A 20,820-nucleotide genomic window follows, 5' to 3' on the forward strand; every position below is an offset into this window, starting at 1 on the left:
GGAATTGTAGTTGAATTTTTTTTGCTAGAGGGACTACGCATGCGCCAACCCTCCCTTCGTAAGACCGCAAAGCTTCTCGGAAGTTGTAGTTTTTCAAAGACCTGTTTATTTGCCTAGGCCTGTGACAGGCCCCTGGTGTTTCCTGTCTTGAGCAACTTCCAATGTCAGCAGAAGAGGTTTGCAAGCGCCAGAAGACAGTAACATTGCAAACTAGAGGGAAAACAGTTAGACTGATTAGGAGAGGGCGAAGCAAAGTTCTAGAACGGTAGAGCAGGATTTGCCCCATATTAACTCCTTCAGACAACATCCTTGGAAAATTGAGGTCCAGAGAGGGATGTGCTTCAGCAAATACCTCAGTGATTTGAGAAATATGGGAGGAGATACATAGCTACCTGCCTATACTTATGACACTGTAAGTTTTTCTGCGTTTTTCCAATAATACTCCCCCCTCCCCCTTTCTCTTACTTCTTGTCACTGGGGTTTGAACCCAGGGGCGCTTTATCACTGAGCTACTTCCTCAGCCCTTTATATATATATTTATATATATATATTATAAATATATAATATATATATAATATATATAATATTATATATATATATAATATATATAATATAATATATATATATATTTTTTTTTTTTTGGTGCTGGGGATGGAACCCAGGGCCTTGTGCTTACAAGGCAAGCACTCTACCGACTGAGCTATCTTCCCAGCCCTATATTTTATTTTGAGATGGTTCTCACTAAGTTGCTAAGGCTGGCCTCAGCCTCTCGAGTTGCTGGATTATAGTCATGCACCACCTCACCTGGCTCTGATAATATTCTTGAAGTATATTTGTGAACACCCAGCACGCAGATTTCTCCAGAATACCCTAGCTCTTCCTGTGAATAATTCACTTACTGTCCCCTCCCCTAAACTAATCTTCCCGGATATCTGGTTGCAGTCATCTTTGCATCTTCAAATTCAGGTGCTGACATACAGCAAGGTTTCATAATGCTCGGATTTTCTTCTGAGAGTCTGTGTCTAGCCCTCCCCCATTTCGTCATTTCTGTCTTCCCCCTTCTCTTCTAGAGCCAGATGTCCCCTTCGTTCGTGAAATCAGCCTCTCTTCTATCCTGCAGGCCTTTGCGAAAAAGAAAAGTCCTGGTTGGGGACGGAGAGAGGACGGTTCTAAAGGGGAGAGCAAAATGTACGCCCCTACCAGAGGGGAGTCCCCGCGTCCCAGAATGGTGACAACTCGAAGGGCAGAGTTTCTCAGGCCACCTAGTCCTTCTTTTCCATCCAGGGAGGCAGTCTGGTCATCAGACCTACCACCCCTAGATGTACATAGCAGCTTTGAAGCAAAAGACATCGAACTTCGGACGACTGCCCACCGGGACCGCTTGTTCTGATTCTGGCATCCTTTACGTTCTCCCCTCCACACCTACCTCCCAGGGCAGAAGGGCGAGCAGGGGCAGACTCTATGAGTCATGTCCTAGGCCTGGAGTTGAGGAGGGAAGCGCCGCCTCTCCTTGGGCCCTTTCTCTCCCCCTTTCCCCTCTCAGCGGTCCTCTCCAGAGGCTGCGCAGCAATCACTGATTACCCATCACCAATTCAGCTGGGTAAGGGTCTCCAGGAAGATGCAGCCCAGTACCGAGGTGCAGGGCAGAACGGCCTAGAGGATCCTGACCTGGATGGGCTCCAGCCTGGGTGGGAGCGGTCCTGGTGTGGGGTGAGGCGTCTGGCGGGGTAGCCAGAGCCTGGGCAGCGTAGTGGGGATGAGAGCAGAGGGGGAGGCGAGGGCGGGCTGTTAGTCTTGGAGCCGCTGGGAGAGGGGCAGGGGGCGGCCCTTCTCCAGGAATTTCCGGGGATCATGTTACAGCATTAGCGGACCGCGAGCAAAGTGGGACTGGCGGCCTTGCAGCGGGACCTAGCCCCTCTCCCCTTCCTCTAGCGGCCTTGGCAGCGCCGCCCCTGCCCACACTGACCCCGTGTGGCGGGGCCGCTCCGCGCCCCCAGGCCGCTCTGTTATGGTAGGGCCTCCTCAGCCCCGAGTTGTCGTCGGGTCTCCGCGGCCCCGTGTTATCGTAGGAACTCTACGGCCCCGCGTTATTGTAGGATCAACGCGGGTTCGTCCCCACCGGGAGGGTACTCCCCGTCCCCAATTGGCGGCCGAGGGGTCTCCCCGCCCCCGAGTCGTCTTTGGGACGCCCCGGGCCCGGGTGATTGTGGGTTCTCCCCGGCCCCAGGTGTTCGTTTCCTCCCCGTGGCCTGCGGTGGTCGTAGCATCTCCGAGGCCGCGGGCTCCGGTCAGCTCTCCGTGGCCCCGAGTTATAGTCGGGACTCCTCGGCCACGGGTGATTGTCGGGTCTTTACGGACCCGGGCCGTTGGGGCGGATCAGGCTTCGGCGCCTTCTCAGGGTGCCCCGCAAGTCCACAGGCAAGATGAACATTCTGGCGCCGGTGCGGAGAGACCGCGTCCTGGCGGAGCTGCCACAGGTAGGCGCCAGGGCCACGTCGGGTTTCTGGCTTCAGTGGGGTGTGGGCGGGGAATAGGCGGCACCAGACCTGTTAGACAACAGGGCCAGCCCTGCGGCCCAGCAAGGCCTGCTGCTTCTGGGTGGTCCGCTTCCCACCCCACCCCCACTCGAGTTGTTTGATTGCGGGACAAGAGTCTGGAGTGGCTGAGCCCCATTCTCTTGCATCCGTTTCAGTGCCTGAGGAAGGAGGCCGCTTTGCACGTGCGCAAAGACTTCCACCCCCGCGTCACTTGCGCCTGCCAGGAGCACCGGACAGGCACCGTGGGGTGAGTTAGGGACACCCATACAGCGAAAGGAAGACCCAGGAAACCCTGTAGACATAGCAAGGGTACACAACCACACTCGTGGGGCTTCATTGCAGTCCCTGCCAGCTCCATTGTTAAGCCTGCTTTTCTCCCAACCTGTTCTCTCCTTTCCTTACAAGGCTGTGTGAGTTGCAGGGAATGGGGTTGGTGGATTTCAGACATGAGAAGGTGTTCAACATGGAGAAATGGTCACATATCATCTCTTGAACCCCAGGAAAGGGACCAACGTTGCCTACCGGGACAAGTCTCATTGTGGATTTTAAAAAGCCTGTAATTCCAGCTATTCTGGAGGCAGAGGCAGGAATATCGCCAAGTCAAGGCCAGCCTCAGCAACTTTGTGAGCACCTTAGCAACTTAGCAAGACCCTGTTTCAAAATAAAAATGAACAGGGTTGGGGATGTAGCTCAGTGGTAAAGCGCCCCTAGGATCAATCCCCAGCACAAAAAAAAAGGCCAGGGAGGAGGGTAATAGTAAAGAGTTGCCATCATTAAGTTAGACTTTTCTGTGTGCCAGGCAGTGTGTTGGGTGCTATTGTCCTTTTTTTTTTTTTTTTTTTAACCGAGAATTGAACCCAGAGGCACATTACCACAGAGCTACATCCACAGCCCATTTTATTTTTTATTTTGAGATAGGATCCTGCTAAGTTGTTTAGGGTCTCGCCAAGTTGCTGAGGCTGGCCTCAAACTTTAAATCCTCCTGCCTCAACCTCCAGAGCCACTGGGATTACAGGCATGTGCTACCATGCCCAGCAGATGCTGTAGTCTTTTATTAAATAGAAAATACCATCACTAAAGATGCATTCTGATTTGAGAAATGTTAAAATGGGGAGAGGGTGTAGACACCCCTAGAATATAGGACATGCATTTTATTTTAACCTTCACAACAACACAATAAAATATATGCTAAATCTCCACTTAACAAGTGTTGACATTCAGGCTCAAAGAGGCTAAGTAACTTGTTCAAAGTTACACAGCTACTCAGCGTTGGGGGTGTAGTTCAGTGGTAATGAGCATGCCTAGCATGCACAAGGTCCTGGGTTTGATCCTATCAAAATAACAAAAACAAAAAAACAAAAACAAAACCCCTTAGGGTAAAAAGCTGGTGTTCACTCACCCTGTTCACTCTTGTGTCCAGCAGATTTAAGATCTCCAAGGTCATTGTGGTAGGGGACCTGTCAGTGGGGAAGACTTGCCTCATTAATAGGTAAGGGTGCTGGAGCTTGTCTAGGGTGGACTCAAACCTAGCAAGGTACATTGGGCCACAGATCAGAGCATCTGGTGTTTCCTCAGGTTCTGTAAAGACACCTTTGATAAGAATTACAAGGCTACCATTGGCGTGGACTTTGAGATGGAACGATTTGAAGTGTTGGGTGTCCCCTTCAGTCTCCAGCTGTAAGTAATTCCTCCATCCCTTCCAACTATCTTGCCCCAACACCTATACCCATGCCCCTTAGTACCTGGGTTCTTCTCTCCTTCAGTTGGGACACTGCTGGACAGGAGAGGTTCAAATGCATTGCATCAACCTACTACCGTGGAGCTCAAGGTAGGGGCTGGACCATTTTAGGGCACAGGGGTCTAAGAGTGCTCTGAGCCTCTGATCTAGAGTGTGGGGGGTGGGGGATTGAGCCAGTGGTGTCTTCCTTATCAACCTGTGGTTGTTTCTTCCATTCTTCCAGCCATCATTATTGTCTTCAACCTAAATGATGTGGCATCCCTGGAACATACCAAGTATGTGAGGATGCTCATATAATGGGAAGGTCTGGGAAGGGAAGGTTCAGAAAAGAGGGTGGTCAGAGAATAATAATGCATCTAGGGAGGTTGGAGGTATAGTTCAGTGGTAGAGCACTTGCCTACCACAGGAAAGGCCCCAGATTTAATCCCGAGAGTAGATGGGTGTTGGGGGAGGCAGAGAGAATGCATCTAGGACCAGAGGAAGTAATTAGGCCTATAAATATGTTGGTGGGAGGAAACTGTCAGGCTCACTCATTCCCCACTCCTGTGCACCATCTGTGGCAGGCAGTGGCTTGCTGATGCGCTCAAGGAGAATGACCCCTCCAGTGTGCTTCTGTTCCTTGTGGGTTCCAAGAAGGACTTGAGTGTGAGTATGCCAATGGGGGGACTTCCCAACTTCATGATGGGATCCCCACGTCTGACTCAGACCTTCCTACAGACTTCTGCTCAGTATGCGCTAATGGAGAAAGATGCTATCAAGGTGGCCCAAGAGATTAAAGCTGAGTACTGGGCAGTTTCATCTCTGACTGGTGAGTGGAGGCCTCAGGCCTTCCACACTCCTGCCTACCTGTCCTCTCACTTATATACCTCCAGCTGTGCCCAATGCCTCAGACCTGGCGTTGCCATTGAGCACCCATCTGCTCCCCATGTCAGGTGAGAATGTCCGAGAATTCTTCTTCCGTGTGGCAGCACTGACATTTGAGGCCAATGTGCTGGCTGAGCTGGAGAAATCAGGGGCCCGGCGCATTGGAGATATTGTCCGTGAGTGTCCACCTGGTTGAGGGTGGCAGGGAGCCAGGGGAACTGCAATCCCAGCTTCACGTATTTCTCATCCTTCTTCAGGCATCAATAGTGATGACAGCAACCTCTACCTAACTGCCAGCAAAAAGAAGCCCACGTGTTGTCCCTGAGGGGTGAGAAGACTGTCCAGAGACTGTGCATCCCTGGGGCATTGTGTCCCCCACCCTGACCCACAGAGCTTGACACAAACTTTCTTCAGGCCAAAGAGCTGCCCCTTAGTGGCAGTACCCCAACAGAGGGGTAGCTGGGACCATGCTCGTTACTACCTGCCCCCCAGGCATCATGCCAAAGACTGGATCCCCCTACTCTTCTGGGGGCTCTCCAGGGTGTCCAGCAGTGGGAAGGGAGGCAGTGACTCTGCTGCTTTTGCTCTGTCTGCTGGGCCCTTTGGGTATGAGGATGCCTAATGACTTCAGACTTATACTGTGCCTTATGCATTAAAATCTTTGTTACTAGCATTTTGGGGGCTGGAGTCCTTTGCTGGGGATGAATAATGTAGAATGAGCCACTATGGACTGCAATCCCCTGAGAGAATTCTGGCCATCCCTATGTAGGGTTCAGGGCTAAAGAAGGTTAGGACCTCAGAGGGGAGCTGAGGAGACTCTTACAAAATAAGATCTGAGTGTCTGACCTTGAGAATTTGAGAATCCTTTCCTTTGGTCCCATCTCCCCAAATGCCTCCCATTCCAAATTTCCATCATTGGATCTAGATGCATATTGCCTGTCCTGTGTTTGAATTCTTGTTCCCACTCTCACTAATGTTGAGAGAGCACAGGCAAATCACTTATCCTCTGTGCTTCAATTTCCTTATCTTATAAAATGGGTTAATAATACTGAATTCATGAGGTGGTATGAATGAAGCACTAACATACATAAAAAGAACTCAAAAACCTTAACTTTTTTTTTTTTTTTTTTTTTTTTTCCTGTACTGGGGATCAAACTCAGGGCCTAGTGCATGCTAGATAAGTGAGGGAAATGCTCTACCACTGAACTATACCCCCATTACTTTTTACTTTGAGATGAAGTTTCACTGAGTTACCCAGGCTGACCTTGAACTTTTGATTCTTCTGCCTAAGTCTTCCCAGGAGCTGGGATTACAGGCTTGTGCTACCAGGCCCATCATAACTGTTAACTACTATAATGGAGCTGGGCACCATAGCACATGCCTGTAATTCCTGTGACTCTGGAGACAGAGGCAAGAGAAGCACAAGTTCAAAGCCAGTCTCAATAATTTAGCCAACAACTTAATGGAGCCCTGAGCAGCCTCAGAACTTAGAAGTCCTGTCTCAAAAAATAAAAAGGGCTGGGGATGTGGCTCAGGGGTTAAGTGCCCCTGTGTTCAATCCATGATACAAAAAAAATAAAAATAAAAAAATAAAAAAAAATAATAAATAAAACCCCAAAACACTTATATGGAAAAGAGTGACCAAGACCCTGGCTATCTGTTGTCATCTAACCTTAAGTCAAATTGACTGGGAGTGCTTCTGATATACAGGCCAACAGAGGGGTACATGTGAGGACTAGTGTCATTCTGAGAGGCCAAAGAGGATGGTGATTCAAATAGATTCTGGTTCCCATTCAGCAAGGACTCAGTTCATGCCATGCCTTTTCCATTTCCACCCAGCCACAATGTCCAGGAAGGGTTGGTTGGCTGTCCCCACACACCTCCTTCCTCCTGCTTCCTCTTCCCTGCTGGTCCTAGACTCTCTAGAACTACAGTGGACCTGGGACCCACTCAGGAGTTGGGTCTGGAGGAAAGAAAGCTGGGATCAGGCAGGGGCAACAGAGACACCAAAGCCTTGATGACCCTGGAGGAAAAAAGGTTTAAATACCATCTTTTCCTATCTTCTCTGTCCTTTGAGGCATACCGGGGCTGTGGAAGATGGTACCAGAAGAAATTGGGAGGTGTGGTGTGTGGAATGTCTGAGGCAGCTCTGATTTTCGCATACTGTCCTATAATTGTTTTTTCCCACATAGCATTGGGCTCCTTTCTCTTGCCTTGCACAAAGCCTGTTAACTCCGCGTGTGCGCGAAACCGGTACCACAGTGCTGTTGTGTTTGCTGTGTGGGGGAATTTCGTGTTCTGTACAATATATGAGGGGTGTGTGCATGTTGTATAAGGTTTATATGTGGCGAGTGGATTTTCCGAGTTGCTGTGTGTGATAAACATGTAAAGGTTGTGTTACTTGGATAAAGTTACCATGAATGCACCCTGCCCTGCTCTCGGGACCGGAAAAGACTATGGGATACAAACCGACTCTTTATTGGGCAGTATGGTATCTAGGACCAAGCGCTCCACGGCAGCCGGGAGGAACGTTGAGGGCTGGAGTCGGGGTGGCCATGATGAGGGACCCAGGGGCTCGGCTGCCATAGGGCGGATGGGAGCCATCATGTCCTCCGAGAGAGTTCTGCTCCAGCAGAGAGGCTGTGGGCAGAGGAGAGCCTGCCTCCTGCCTGAGCCGGAGCGACCCGGGAGAATTCGGGATATCAGCGGTGAGAACCGGGTGCTCAGAGGCAGTCGCTTGCCAGGCGGGCAGGGGTGGGGCCAAGGGCTGCGGCTGGGTTCGGAGGGGCGGGGAGGGGCGGGGGAGTGAGGTTCCGAGAATGGCTGGGTCGGGGCCAGGGGCTGGGCTAGGGGTGGGGCTACGGCCTAGGGCGGAGCCAAAGTCTGGGTCTGAAGAAAGTAGGGATGGGATTGAAGGCTGGGCCTGTAAGGTAAAGGCCTGAGGTAAGGGGTTGGCAGGGGGTGTGGGTAGCTGGCGTTAAAGGTGTGACAAAGAGGGGCCTGGGAGGAGCGGGAGGCCCCGGATGAAGAACGCGGCTGACGCTTAGACCCCGGCCGGGAAGACAACGCAGCCTAGGGCGGGGAGGGGGGAGGCGGGCGGGGGAACTGGGCAAGCATGAGGCGGAGTTAGGGTCTGAACTGGGGCGAAGCTGAGACTGGAGCTTACGACTGGACGGAGGGCTCCGCCAAGCTGAGGTTCGAGGTTGGACTCCGCGAGGAAGAGTCCCGTGGAAGAACCGGGCTGAGAGCGATGTGGGTTAGGACGACACTGACAATTGAAAGATGGACTGAGGAAGAGACTGGCTGCAAGACCCACATCTGGGACAAGAGCGAGAGCAGCGGTAAGGAGGTGCGGGGCAGAAGATCGGGGCATGCCTTGGGGGCTGGCTTGAGGACCTTAAGAAGGTGTGGAATGGGAGGTTGGCTCCTGACGAAGGAGGCGGGGCCAAAGCCTAGACTAGGGCGGAGTTAGAGTCGGGGGCGGGCTCATGTCGAGCCGTGGACTCCTGAGGCTGGCTTGCGAACTTGGCTGGAGCTATAGCTGCAACGCCCGGCTTACTAGACTGGAAGGTACCGGTGCACTGAAGCCGCAGGCCCAGGCCGCCACTCTTGAGGCGCTGGGTTTAGCTGGAGCCCATGGTCCATTGCCCACCCAGGAGCTGGGGCGAGCGGTTCCATTGACCTTGAAGGCGGGAAGGCGTCTGTGGCTTCCACACGTGACATCACAATTGCCTCTAGATGGGGGCGGGGCCGGGAGACATTTCCAAGGAGACCCGGGGGTACATCGCCTCCCTTGTTCTCTCCTCTTCCCTCCTTTCCTTGTTCCTTCCTTCCTCCCTACCCCTCCCTTACCCCTTCGGCTACTCTGGTGCCAATTCCTTGTGCCTCTAAGGCTGGGGAGCTCCTCGGCCCCAGGACCGGGAGGATACTTTACAAATGAGCATCATCTGTGAGTTGAATTAGGCCTTTAATCTCGGATTAATGCCCCACCAAGGAAGAGACCACTAGCATCACTTCCTTTCAGACTATCACCTCTCCTCATTCCTTAGGCAGTTTCTTATGTGTCCAGCCACAGCACTGGGTCCAGCTGCTGCAGGAGCTCTGGACTGCTGCTTCAGTCGGAATTGTCCTGTTTTCTGTGGGACTAAAGAGCAATTCCTGGGGCTGGGGTGTAGCTCAAAGGTACAGAGTTTGCCCAGTTTTGGACAGGAGATCCTGGGTTCCAGTTCCAGCACCGCCACAAAAAAATAGCAGCCAGGCGCCAGTAGCTCTCACCAACAATCCTAGCTGTTTGAGAGGCTGAGGCAGGAGAATCTCAAATATGAGGACAATCTGGGCAATTTAGTGAGAACTTGTATCAAAATAAAAATTAAAGGTCTGGGGATATTGCTCAGTGGTAGAGTGCCCCTGGGTCCTGCCCACAGTATGGGGGAAGGATTTAAAAGAGCAAATTTGCCTTTCTCAAATCTGAGGAGAGTCACTTAATTCCTCTCCTACTTTGGCCTTCACCCCTTCCACAAACAAGTGATGGTTATCACAGCTTGTTGGGGGAGTTAATGGAGAATAAACAAGTTCTTTCATGATGACTCTGGAGAGAGCTAGGCCAGTGAAGTCAGAGCAGAGTTTGATCCTGACCTAGACTTAGAGTGAGGAATTAGCAGTGTTGTAGTTGAAAAGCAGGTGTTGTAGGCCAGAACATGTACAAGAGGGAGAAATCATGTGGCAAGACAAGAAGCCAGAGAGAAAGGGCCAAGCTTGATCTTTTTAGAGCAATTCACTTTCTTGGGAACTAAACAAGGTTCCATGAAAACCACATTAATCTCTTGAAAGAGCACCCCCAATGAGCTAATTACTTTCTACTAGGCCCTACCTTTTAAAGTCCACCACCTCTTAATATTACCACATGGAGGAATCAACTTCAACACATGGACCTTTGGGAAACATACTAAAATTATATTCAAATCTAGCAATATAAATATATATAGTCATAATGTATTTTATGTATGTTTAAGATATATATTTAACAGTGTGCTTGGTGTATGTGTGTGTGTGTGTTTGTGAGTTTGTAGTGTTGAGGGTGTGTGTTTAGGAAGACTTCTGAAAATATTTCCAATAAAACACCAGTGGTTACTTCTGGGAGGGTTAGCATTCTGGTTTTTTTTTTTTTTTTTTTTTTTTTTTTCAGATTTTCATAGTATTCTGTATATTGTTACCATTTTCTACAAAAGGTATTCTATGAGTCTTATAAAATCAATAAAGTTACTTTAAATAAAAAAGGAGGTGTTGGGCTGGGGAGATAGCTCAGCTGGTAGAGTGCTTGCCTCGCAAGCACAAGGCCCCTGAGTTCAATCCCCAGTACCGCCAAAAAAAAAAAAAAAAAAAAAAAAAGAGGTGTTGTAGGTGAAAACTGGAAGGACAGATTTTTGGATAAGGAACTGAATTGAGTTTAAGACTCAACTGGGGCTGGGTGCAATGAGACATGCTTATAATCCCAGCAACCTGGGAGGTTGAGGCCAGCCTCAGCAACTTAGTGAGACCCTATCTCAAAATAAAAAGTGCTAGGAATGTTGCTCAATGGTTAAGCACTCCTGGGTTCAAACCTCAGTCCAAAAAAAAAAAAAAGCTTAGCTATGGAGTTCATGTTTGTATGTGTCTCCCCAGCTAACAGTAAGAGTAGACAGGACTGAACTAGCTCAGGTTATGGAGCTGGGAAGACCTGGGTTTATAGCCTACCATTGCCATCCATTAGCATATCTTTTGAACAAATTATTTATCCTGAGTCTTGTGTCCCCGTCCATAGAATTTAGAATCAAAGTCTCCCCTGCTCCTGCCCCCACTACGTGGAGAATTGAACCCCAGTGCCTTACGCATGCTAGGCAAGCCCTCTACTACTGGACTATTCCTAGTTTTCAAAGGCATCTGTTTTTGGTACTGAGAATTGAGCCCAAGGGCTCTTTACCACCAGGCTACATTCCCAGTCCATTTTATTTTTTGCAGTGCTGAGAATTGAATTCAGGTTCTATGCATGCGTGGCAAGTTTTGTACTTCTGGGGTACCAAAGATTGTACCCCACCCCTTTATTTTTTTAAATATATTTTATTTTTTATTTGTAGAGAGACACAATACCTTTATTTTATTTATTTTTATGTGGTGCTGAGGATCAAACCCAGTGCCTCACATGTGTTAGGCAAGCACTCTACCACTGAGCTACAACCCCAGCCCTATTTTTTAAATTTTGAGATGGGGGTCTCACAAAATTGCCAGGGTTAGCTTCAAACTTGCAATATTTCTGCCTCAGCTTCTGGAGTTACAAGATTACAGGCATGCAGCACAGCATCTGACTTTAAGGGCATATTTTAAAAGCTGGATGCAGTGGCACATGCTTATAATCCTAGTGATTTGGGAGATTGAAGCAGAAGGGTCGCAAGTTCTAGGCCAGCCTCAGTAACTTAGATCCTGCCTCAAAATAAAAAATAAAAGGGTGGCTGGGGATGTACCTCAGTTGGTAGAGTACTTGCCTCGCATGCACAAGGCCCTGGGTTCAATCCCCAGTACCACATAAAATAAGATAAAATAAAATAAAATAAAATAAAATAAAATAAAATAAAATAAACAAAAATAAAAAAATAAAAGGAACTGGGGATGTAGTTTAGTGGTAGAGTGCCCCTCACTCCTGGGTTTGATCCCCAGTAACACATACACACACACAAAGCCCAGGGCAGAACTTGTCATTGTGAAAGTGTACATCTTGGGTATCTTCTCCAGAAAAGCCCCCAGTGGGGTTGAGGATGACGCTTAGTGGTAGAGTGCTTGCCTAATATGTGTGAGACCCTGGATTTGATGTCCAGCATCTCTTTCTCCACAAAAGCCCCTGAAGTTGAACCACGGACAGTATCTCCAATGCCTTTTTGTGGTTCCAATAGGGGCTTTTTCTATTCTATTAATGTACTAATTCAATCAAGTAACATTTTCTTTTCTTTTTTGAACCAGGGTCACTTAACCACTGAGTCACATCTTAAGCCACACACACACACACACACACACACACACACACACATCATTTTAGTGACAGAGTCTCGATAAGTTTATTTGTGCCTCGGTAAATTGCTGAGACTCGTTTTTAACTTGGAAACTGCCTCAGTCTCCTTAGTCACTGGGATTACAGTTGTGTGCCACTGTTGTCTGGCTTCAACTAACATTCTCTAAGCACTTTCCGTGACTCTGTGGCAGATGAAATATGGACCTGGACCTTACTTTTAAGGACCTACAGTTGAGCAAATATATGAATGTCACAAGTTAAGGTATTAGGGTAGTAGGTTAAAGGGGCAAAAGACATGTGACCAATTCTATTTGGATACCTTTTTCCTTCCCAAGATGAGCAGGTGTTTCTTGGGCCTGAGAGGAGAGAAGGAATGGAGGAGTGAGGGGTGGAAAGAGGGATGAATGAGTTGGAAAAATGGACAACAGAGGAAGGAATCAGGGCCTGAAGGCTGTGGGAGGTACTGTTGTCATGATAAGGAGTTCGCACTTCATCTTGAAGGCAGCAGAATGCTATTGAAAAGGAGGAATGTAGTAGACCATTTGGCATTCCAGAAAACTCAGTCTGGCTACATTGTGATGATTGGATTAGGGTAGTGAGACAGAAGGCAGGAAGGCCAGGCTTTCTAGGTTAGAAATGATGAAGTTCTCAAGATAGAGGCAGATGTAGGGATAGGGAGGCATTGACAAGACTTGGTCATCAAGTTGATGTGGAAATGAGTGAGATTTCTAGCTGAGGTGTCTCATGTGAAAAATATGTAAGAAGTTGGGTATGGTGGTGCACACCTGTAATTCCATCTTCTAGGGAGGCTAAGTAAGGCAGGATGATCACAAGTTTAAGGTCAGCCTGGGCAACTTAGCCAAAACCCTATCTGAAATTTTTATAAAGGGCTGGCTTAATGATAAGAGTGTCTGTGGGTTCAATCCCCAGTACTAGGGAAAGACAAAGAAAAGAAAGGGGAAAAAAGATAGATACAAGATTTGGATGGTACATCTGTATGGACACACTGATTTTAAGATTTTTTTTTTTTTTGTACTGGGAATTGAACATACAGGGGTACTTTTTAAAATATTTATATGTGGTGCTGAGCCTTGAACCCAGTACCTCACATATGCCAGCCAAATGCTCCACCACTGAGCCACAACTCCAGCCCCCATACAGGGGTACTTTACCACTAAGCTCCATTCCCAGCCCTTCTCATTTTTTATTTTGAGACAGGGTCTTGCTAAGTTGCTTAGGGCTTTAATAAGTTGCTGAGGCTGCCCTCAAGTTTGTGATCCTCAGCTTCCTGAGTTGCTTGGATTACAGGCATGTTACCACCATGCCTGGCTTTATTTTTTATTTTAAGACAGGGTCTTACTAAGTTACTAAGGCTGGAAGTTACTGAGACTGGTTTTGAACTTAAAATCCTCCTGTCTCAGCCTCACGAGTCACTGCAAATTCAATGTCAGCTTTGGCAATTTAGTGAGACCCTGTTACAAACGAAGATGTTTTGGGAACATCCCAGAGAATATTGGTTGTGTATGCTCAGAAAAGCAAGCTGGGGTCGGGGGTGTAACTCAGTGGAAAGCATTTGCTTGGCATGTGAGAAGCTCTGGGTTTAACCTAGCACCACAAAAAAGAAAGGAAGGAAAGAGAAAGGAAAGGAAAGACAGGAAAAGTGGTCTAAATTAGAGACCCAGGTTTATTTTATTGGTGGATGTTGAAACCATAGAAGTGGATGCCATTTTCCAGGACTGACTTGTTGACTCTTCTGAGGAAGTAGCCAAAGACAGAACCCTGGTAATCACCAATATAAGGGGTATAGCATAGGTAGAAGAGACAGTATGGGGGGCATGAACTGAAAAGTTAGTTGAACGAAAAGAAAGTTGAGAGTGATCTGTCATGGAAACTCAAGGAACAGACTTTGCAGAAGAGATCGATTGGTCAACAGGGTCAGGTAAGAATAAGGCCAGTGGGCTCTGCTTTGGAAAACTGCTGGTGGCCTTTGCCTAGGTTATTCTGGTAAAGGGGCAGATGACTGCCATGTTGTAGGTGGCTAAATTGGAAGAGAGAGATGGGAGTTTTTGAGCTTCCTTAAGGTAGGGCCTGGGCTTGGTGCCTAGTGGGGCTATGCAATACAGGTCTGTTTAATGAATGCATAAATAAACTTGGTTTGAAAAGGAAATAGTGGGGGGGTGGATATACAGTGGTAGAGGGAGAAACAGGGTGATAGAATATTTTATTTAAAGATGTTCATAGCTTGTAAGGGGGAGGAAAAAAGCCAGTGAACAAGAAGGTGATGTTCTGGTTGGGAAGACCTAGGGTATAAATATTTGGGCAGGAGAGCAGAGGGACCCCACTTTGCTAGGCTGGAGAAATTGATGTGGGTAGAAGTAGTCACAGAAAGTAATGGTGGAATTATCTTCCAAGAGGAAAAGTAGTAATACAGGAGTTTCAAATGAGTGCTTGAAGTTATTCATTCATTCATTCCATCCTTTTAATAAATTCTGAGTACTTTGCTGTGGCAAATAGGAGCTGACCTATAGAAGGATGACCAAGTGCTACTGAAGACTTGTTGAAGACCCTAAGCAATCAGCTTCCTTTCCTTAAGCAGGGCTCCAATTTAGTACCTCAGAGAACAAAACTAGGGTTAAGGGTATAGCTCAGTACCTAGAAAGCATGAGGCCCTGGAATCTACCCCCAGCATCACAAAAGTTGAAGGTCTGCTCAGGTACATCCTCTGACCAGGCTCCACATTCCTGGGACAAGTTCTGGAGCTGCCCTTCTTTGCCTAGACCCTGACCCATCCCTAATCATTTTCTCAGCTCTGGTGATGCTCTTTTCCCGTCTTAGTAGGTGGCTCTTGTTCTGTGCTCCCCCCTCTGTCTGCATCCCTCTTTTCACCCACCTCCTCAGCCCCTTGAGAGCTGGGCTGGTCTTTTTTTCTTTTTTAAAATCTCTGCATCTTTAGGATACAACTGGGCCCTGACACCCAGAACTTCACAGGAAATGTTTGGTAGATGAATGACATGGGGAGGGGGCTGTTGTAGCTGCTGCCACTCTGTACTCTCTCAGATATAAACAGGTTACCCAGCTGGGAGAGAGGACATCTGCTGGCTCGTGTGGCATCCAGCACTGATGCATCTACCTTATCTTCTGAAGGTGGGTCCAGGAGACCTTTGGCCCCAGGGGTCCTTGCCACCCCTTACTTGGGAAAGCTGACACCCTGGTGGAGGGAAGGATGTCTGGTCCTGAGGCAGGAAGGGAAGGCGCTGTTGGTCCTGATGGGGTTACCCAGCTGCCCCTTCTTCACTCCATGCCAAAGAGGCGCCATTTCTCAAGGCCATAATCACCCCTTTCCTGTATAGAGCACTGTATGGTACAGGAATATATATGTGAATATAGTCCCTCCACCAACAACCCTGCAAATAGATATTATTATCATCCCATTTTGTGGATAAGGAAACAAAGCCTCAGAGAAGTAAAGTTTTGCCCTAGTTTACCCAGCTAGTAAGTAACAGACTTGAATTTAGGCTTGTCTGACTACAAGTTCAAGCAGGGCATATGCCACTATGCTTCCCTTTTTTTTTTTTTTTTTTTTTCCAATTCAGCAGTGCCAAAGAAACCTGAAATGGGAATGAAATTTTAAGGTCCTGTCACATACATCTCCCTTATTTTCCCCTAGGGTAGAGAAAGAGGAAAGAAAAGGAGGTTACCAAGGGGGCCAGGGAATTGATGGGGATCCGGGAGCTTCACAATCTTATGGGGGAAAGGGAAGGAAGGAGGAATGTGGCAAAAGCCTTAGACCGTGCCATGGTCTTATATCAAGCACTTTATGGCCACTTGGACTTCCATACCCTTAGTGTGGGTTATTTCCTGAATTCCTGGTGGGGGCCTGCGTAAGGTCTCACCGAGTTCCACCCCTCCTGGGAGCTGGATGAAGGCACAATCCTTGTGGCCTGTTAGTGAGAGTTAGCCAGCTACAGTGGCCCCTGCTAGGCTGCCTTGAGACTCATCCATGGGACCCACATGGGTATAGCCCAATATAGAGGAACCTACAGTATGCCCCTTGTTCTCTGCCATGTGGGGAAGACCTTTGGCTTCTCAACTGAGACACATTGAGCCACCTAAGGACTTACCTTTTAGATAGGGCTGAGGGGACAGTCAATGGTGGACTGGAACCCTAGGCAAGGTCAAAGGGGAGGCAGGGGGGAAACTCCATAGCTAAGCACAAGAGGAAGATGTGTTTCCAGCATGTTGCCCAACCCCAGTTTCTACCCTAATGTCTTCTCCCTGTGCCCTGGGAAAGGAGATTTGGCATCTTTAATGACTAACAGAATAGAGGGGCAAGGCTGGGGTGTTGCTCAGAATTCTGTGGTTCTAGGGACTGGGGCAGGGGAATGGGAAAAGAATGGAGTGGCATGTGGGAGAGAAAGGAAGAAATCAGGAGGGAGAAGAAAAGGAATTTGTGGGGGAGGGAGGTGGCCACAAGAGAAGGACGAGTCAGAAGGATCAGGCAAGGGCCATGTTGCACAGTGGTCAGGCCTCTCTGCCTTTCCATTGCAGGCCTTGGGACTGGAGTGCATCAGAGGTCATGAGGGTCAGATGGAGGCTGCCTGGACCCAGGCAAGGCAGGCACAGGGACTGAGCCCATGGCTGTGGGCTCTGATCATGGCCAGGGCTCCAGTGTGCCACAGCAAGAGGGCCCTTGCCCTACCTGGCACCCTGTGAATTGCTGTGGAGGGGCTTGGAGGATGGTTGGGCTCCCACAGAAGGGAGAGAAAGGAAGTAGTATGGTGTCACAGAACAGAAAGGGAGACTTTAGAGGACCTCCTGTGTATCAGATGCAGCACCAGACATTTTTCAGGGAGTCTGTAGGGACAGGCAGCTTCATGTAGTGGATGGTAGACAGGGCACTGTTGGGACCTGCAGTGACTACTGGGCAGAGTTACCACTACTGAAATAGAACAGTTCAGGATGGGGGTAGTGGGTGACAGCAGGCAACTTTGGTAGGGCCTTTAGATTGAAGTGTGCTGTGCTGTCCAAGTGACCTAGACCCCTTCTCTCTTAGGTGAATGCAAGGAGACAGACAGCTGCTGCTGGAAACACAAGCAGTGTGCTGGGCACATCATCCACCCCTTCTCTGACTATGGCCACCACAATCTACATGTACATGCTGTCAGCCACTGCGACTGTGATACTAGGTGAGGACCCCTTCCTCAGAGGAACCATGGCAGAGCCAGGTTCAAATTTTCATTGTGCCTCCCTACTTTAGCCTGAGGTTTCCCTCTTCAGCTTTGGCCTGGTGCTGCCAACCCAAACCCAGCTTGTAAACCTTGCTGTGCTCCAAATGCAATGGGGAGAAATTCTGGCAGTCAGGAGCAAATCTGGAGGCAGCCCACTCTTCCCCCAGCTTGGTCTCTCTAAGCCCTTGGGGAGTTGTGGAGATGTGGGAATCAGGCTGAGAGTCCCGTGTGTGGCAGGCTGAAGGACTGCTCAGAGAAGACCAATAGCAGCAGCTCCCAAGACACAGGCCCAGCCTGCTCCCGTGATGTGGGGTCAACCTGCTTCAACACCATTCAAACCCCTTGCTTTGAGTGCATCCCAGAGGAAGAATGTGTGGAACGATTCTGGTATGGCTGGTGAGTGTTGGCAGGCTGATGGGGAAAGGGTTCCAGAGAGCACTGACCCCCCTTCCTGTCAACCTTCTGTTCCTGTCCCATTCCTTCCAGGTGCAAAAGCTACAGGCCTGTCTCTGTGGCAGTGATCCACCATCCCATCCACCATGAATGTGGGGCAGATGACCTAAATGAAGAAGAGGAAGAGGAGGAGGAAGAAAGTAGGCCTCCCATCCCAACTCAGGTGGGACCCACCACAACGCCCACTGAACCAGGCACAGTCACTGGGACCCCTGACTCAGCAGCGCCCATCACCATCTGGCGCTCTGAGAGCCCCACAAGAAAGAGCCTGGACATCAAGGTGATCAAGAAGATAAAGAAGAAAAAGGAAAAAGACAAGGAGGAGGAGATGACAGATGAGAAGACAAAGCTGAAGAAAAAAGCCAAGAAGGGCAAGTTGACTAAGAAGAAGAGCCCAGTGAAATCAGAGTCTTCACCTCCAGACTTGAGCCGATCATTAAGCCCAAGAGTGTTGGCCAGGATGTCAGAGTCCAGCCCAGAAAGCCCGGAAGACCTGGAGAGTGAGGACAGTTACAATGACCGGGGGCAGCAAGAGCCCTCCAGTGACGACATTGTGGAGTCATCATCACCCAGGAAGAGAGAGAAGTGCATTGCCCAGATCAAGAAGAACAGGGCAAAGACCTCACCAACCAGGAAAGTGACCAAGAGGAAATCTCCCCCAGTGTCCAACCCCAATCTCAGTTGAGGCAAGGGTGCCCAGGGTGAAGAATAAATGCCATCAAGCCTGTAACTGACCCCCTGCTGCTTGTTCTCTCCCTCTAACAGGGCTACCTTTTGGTGAGGCAGTGGGCTCTGGGCATACTGGAGCCAAGGGACCAGGGGCTAAAGGGGTTTCAAAGAGCAATCTGGCTTTTAATGAAGTCCATGGGGAGGTGGGTGGGAGGTAAGTGGGGGGCACAGCACTCTTTCTCCTTAACATCCTAGGACCAGGGGAGAAGAGTACATCTGGGTTCTGGATGGGAGAATGGGTTCCTGCCCTGGGGAGACTGGTGTGTATGAAACTCAATTCTGGTGTAGGCAGCACTATGCAGCAACACCCCAAACTAACTGACCTTTTCACCTGCTTTGCCATTATACCTAGACTTTCTCTCTTCAAGTGGTTCTAGGGAAGATGCTCATGGGACCACAGGGACATGAACCTCCCAACTGTGGTCCAGCTCCTGCTAGACCCTTGCAGAGCTTTTGTGATGAGTGAAGAATTGAGTTCCTAGCAGGACAGCCCCTTCCAGTGGCTCTTGCCAAAACACAAAGAGATCTGAATGAAGAAAAGCAGAGGGAGGGAATTCACCAAGTCTGGGCAATAGTGGTTTCATTTGGCTTCTATTGAGCCCCAAGCAGAGGAGGGGGTGGGGGGGACCTCTGTCTTTCAGCGCTGACTCAAAGCTATGCGATGAAGCCCTTGTGAAGAAAACAGAGCAATCAGGAGTGCAAAACAAAAAAGGCAGTGGGGCTAGAGGAAGGGATAAGAGCCAGGGGCTGGCTGGTCCCAATTCAGGAGGGGAGAGGGGCAATGGGAAATGGCCTATTCTAGATTGGGCCAGCTCTTCCTTCCAGGGCCTTTGTGACTATAAGCAGATGAGTTTGGGAACCATATTGGGGCAGAAACCTCTGACTTGCTTAGAGGTTGTCAGATACCAGGGCCTCGTTAGGCAAGGGGAAGAGAGGGAGGTTCAGGGGCTTTAGGTGAGAAACTCAGATTCACTTCTGTTCTATTACCTACATGCCAGAGAAGACTCGTGGCACAGCGGGGCAGCTGTGCAAGTGGAGTAACAGTAAGCTGACAATCATGAGGTGTCAAGCACTGACCTGAGCAGTTCACATACCCTAGCGTGGTCCTCACAGCAGACTGATGAAGCAGGATTCAGAGAAAGGGAAGCCAGTTTTAAGACAGCAGTAGTGGCAGGGTAGGAATGTGACTTCAGGCAGACTGAAGAGGCTACCTGCTCTTCTATGAAACTTTACTTCTCAGATGGATCAGGAAGAATTGTCGGGGAAGGCCTCAGAGCTCCAAACTGCTTTGAAAGCCACCCCCCTGAAGAGCAGAGAGCTGGAGAGAGGGTTCAGCAAGTGCTGTGTAGAAACACTGTTTATTCAAATGACAGGCAGGAAGTGTGGCAGCAGCAGGTGGATAAGGTCAGCCAGGCAGGGGCTAGCAGGTTAACTCTGCTCCCTTTATGTCCCCTGCAATCCTGCTTTGAGAGCCACGGTGATGATGTTGGTATCAGGATCAAAAATACTTTCCCTCCTCTCTCTCCTGCCCCAAACTGAATAAATAGCATCCCTCTCCCCACGAGAGCTGGGGAAGACACACATGCTGAGCTTGGTACCCCATCACAGCCCAAAGTCAGGTGAGGGCAGAAGCTCAAAATGGCTTGTAGGGAGTAGAATACAAAACTGCTCACTCTCATCCTCATCTTCCCCTCTCCTCCCACCACACCGGCTCCAAGCCTTCTCCTAGGACAGGTGGCTGATGAGGGTCTGGAGTGGGAGAATTGCTGCCTGGCATATACTGAGCTCAAGCTGACAAGGACAGTCAGCCTGTTACCTGTCCAGGCTAACCACCAAAGAAAATGTCATTTCACGCCATTTTATGGACAGAAAAGGAGGGGCCAGGAGTGAGGCAGTGGGCGACCAGGCCCCTCAAAGCCTCGAGGTAACCAGAGTCTGAGGAGCAGGCCCCCTATCGATCCATCTCGTCCAGGAGTGGGGTGGCATCGCCAGCAATGGACATGGGGGTGCTTTCTATCATGGGACTTGGGGAGGGCCGAGGTGTCAACCGCTGCTTCTGTTTCCGCCGTTCTGCTTCCTTCTCCTGTAGCCACTGCTCTGCCATCTTCCCCCAGTCGATGGCTGCATGGCTGTTGGACCTGCGAGATGAAAGGAAGTGACTGAGATTCGCACTTTCCCAGGGCTCCCTAGAAGGAAGCCTTTGCCCAGTCCCTGGTGACTGCCCACCCTTGA

General features: G+C 49.3%; 3 protein-coding genes across 9 annotated transcripts in view; 2 read left to right on the forward strand and 1 right to left on the reverse strand.

Annotated features, from left to right (window-relative positions):
* The first annotated feature begins 754 nt into the window (after positions 1-754).
* RAB34 (RAB34, member RAS oncogene family) lies at positions 755-5,812 on the forward strand. Of its 4 annotated transcripts, none has more exons than XM_079130965.1 (11): positions 755-1,600; positions 2,228-2,477; positions 2,693-2,784; positions 3,958-4,026; positions 4,113-4,214; positions 4,301-4,365; positions 4,499-4,550; positions 4,839-4,920; positions 4,993-5,083; positions 5,208-5,315; positions 5,397-5,812. In XM_079130965.1, the coding sequence occupies exons 2-11, from the start codon at positions 2,424-2,426 to the stop codon at positions 5,462-5,464; spliced, it is 783 nt and encodes a 260-aa protein (XP_078987091.1). In that variant the 5' UTR covers positions 755-1,600; positions 2,228-2,423; the 3' UTR covers positions 5,465-5,812. The 4 variants fall into 4 exon arrangements, with proteins under 4 accessions (XP_078987091.1, XP_078987094.1, XP_078987093.1 ...); XM_079130967.1 differs by having other exon boundaries at positions 757-1,600; positions 3,961-4,026; XM_079130966.1 differs by lacking the exon at positions 755-1,600 and adding an exon at positions 1,607-1,710.
* A 2,306-nt stretch (positions 5,813-8,118) lies between these two features.
* PROCA1 (protein interacting with cyclin A1) lies at positions 8,119-18,593 on the forward strand. 2 transcript variants are annotated; one of them, XM_079131231.1, is made up of 5 exons: positions 8,119-8,480; positions 15,236-15,322; positions 17,232-17,364; positions 17,644-17,802; positions 17,893-18,593. In XM_079131231.1, the coding sequence occupies exons 1-5, from the start codon at positions 8,390-8,392 to the stop codon at positions 18,542-18,544; spliced, it is 1,122 nt and encodes a 373-aa protein (XP_078987357.1). In that variant the 5' UTR covers positions 8,119-8,389; the 3' UTR covers positions 18,545-18,593. The 2 variants fall into 2 exon arrangements, with proteins under 2 accessions (XP_078987357.1, XP_078987358.1); XM_079131232.1 differs by lacking the exon at positions 17,644-17,802 and having other exon boundaries at positions 8,150-8,480.
* A 1,334-nt stretch (positions 18,594-19,927) lies between these two features.
* Positions 19,928-20,820, reverse strand: part of SUPT6H (SPT6 homolog, histone chaperone and transcription elongation factor) — a 32,737-nt gene continuing 31,844 nt past the window's right edge. For all 3 annotated transcript variants that reach the window (XM_079133098.1, XM_079133100.1, XM_079133099.1), the window contains one exon: positions 19,928-20,726. In XM_079133098.1, the coding sequence (XP_078989224.1) occupies positions 20,540-20,726 (187 nt within the window). In that variant the 3' untranslated portion in view covers positions 19,928-20,539. The remainder of the gene's footprint in view (positions 20,727-20,820) is intronic.

This window comes from Sciurus vulgaris (genome assembly GCF_902686455.1).
Source record: "Sciurus vulgaris genome assembly, chromosome: 3".
Classification (NCBI taxonomy): Eukaryota; Metazoa; Chordata; class Mammalia; order Rodentia; family Sciuridae; genus Sciurus; species Sciurus vulgaris.

Coding starts and splice junctions, on each gene's coding strand:
- RAB34 (XM_079130965.1), top strand. CDS start 2,424: ATGAACATTCTGGCGCCGGTGCGGAGAGACCGCGTCCTGGCGGAGCTG. Junction 2,478..2,692: donor TCCTGGCGGAGCTGCCACAG/GTAGGCGCCAGG, acceptor CATCCGTTTCAG/TGCCTGAGGAAGGAGGCCGC. Junction 4,921..4,992: donor GTTCCAAGAAGGACTTGAGT/GTGAGTATGCCA, acceptor ACCTTCCTACAG/ACTTCTGCTCAGTATGCGCT.
- PROCA1 (XM_079131231.1), top strand. CDS start 8,390: ATGTGGGTTAGGACGACACTGACAATTGAAAGATGGACTGAGGAAGAG. Junction 8,481..15,235: donor GGACAAGAGCGAGAGCAGCG/GTAAGGAGGTGC, acceptor GTACTCTCTCAG/ATATAAACAGGTTACCCAGC. Junction 17,365..17,643: donor CACTGCGACTGTGATACTAG/GTGAGGACCCCT, acceptor CGTGTGTGGCAG/GCTGAAGGACTGCTCAGAGA.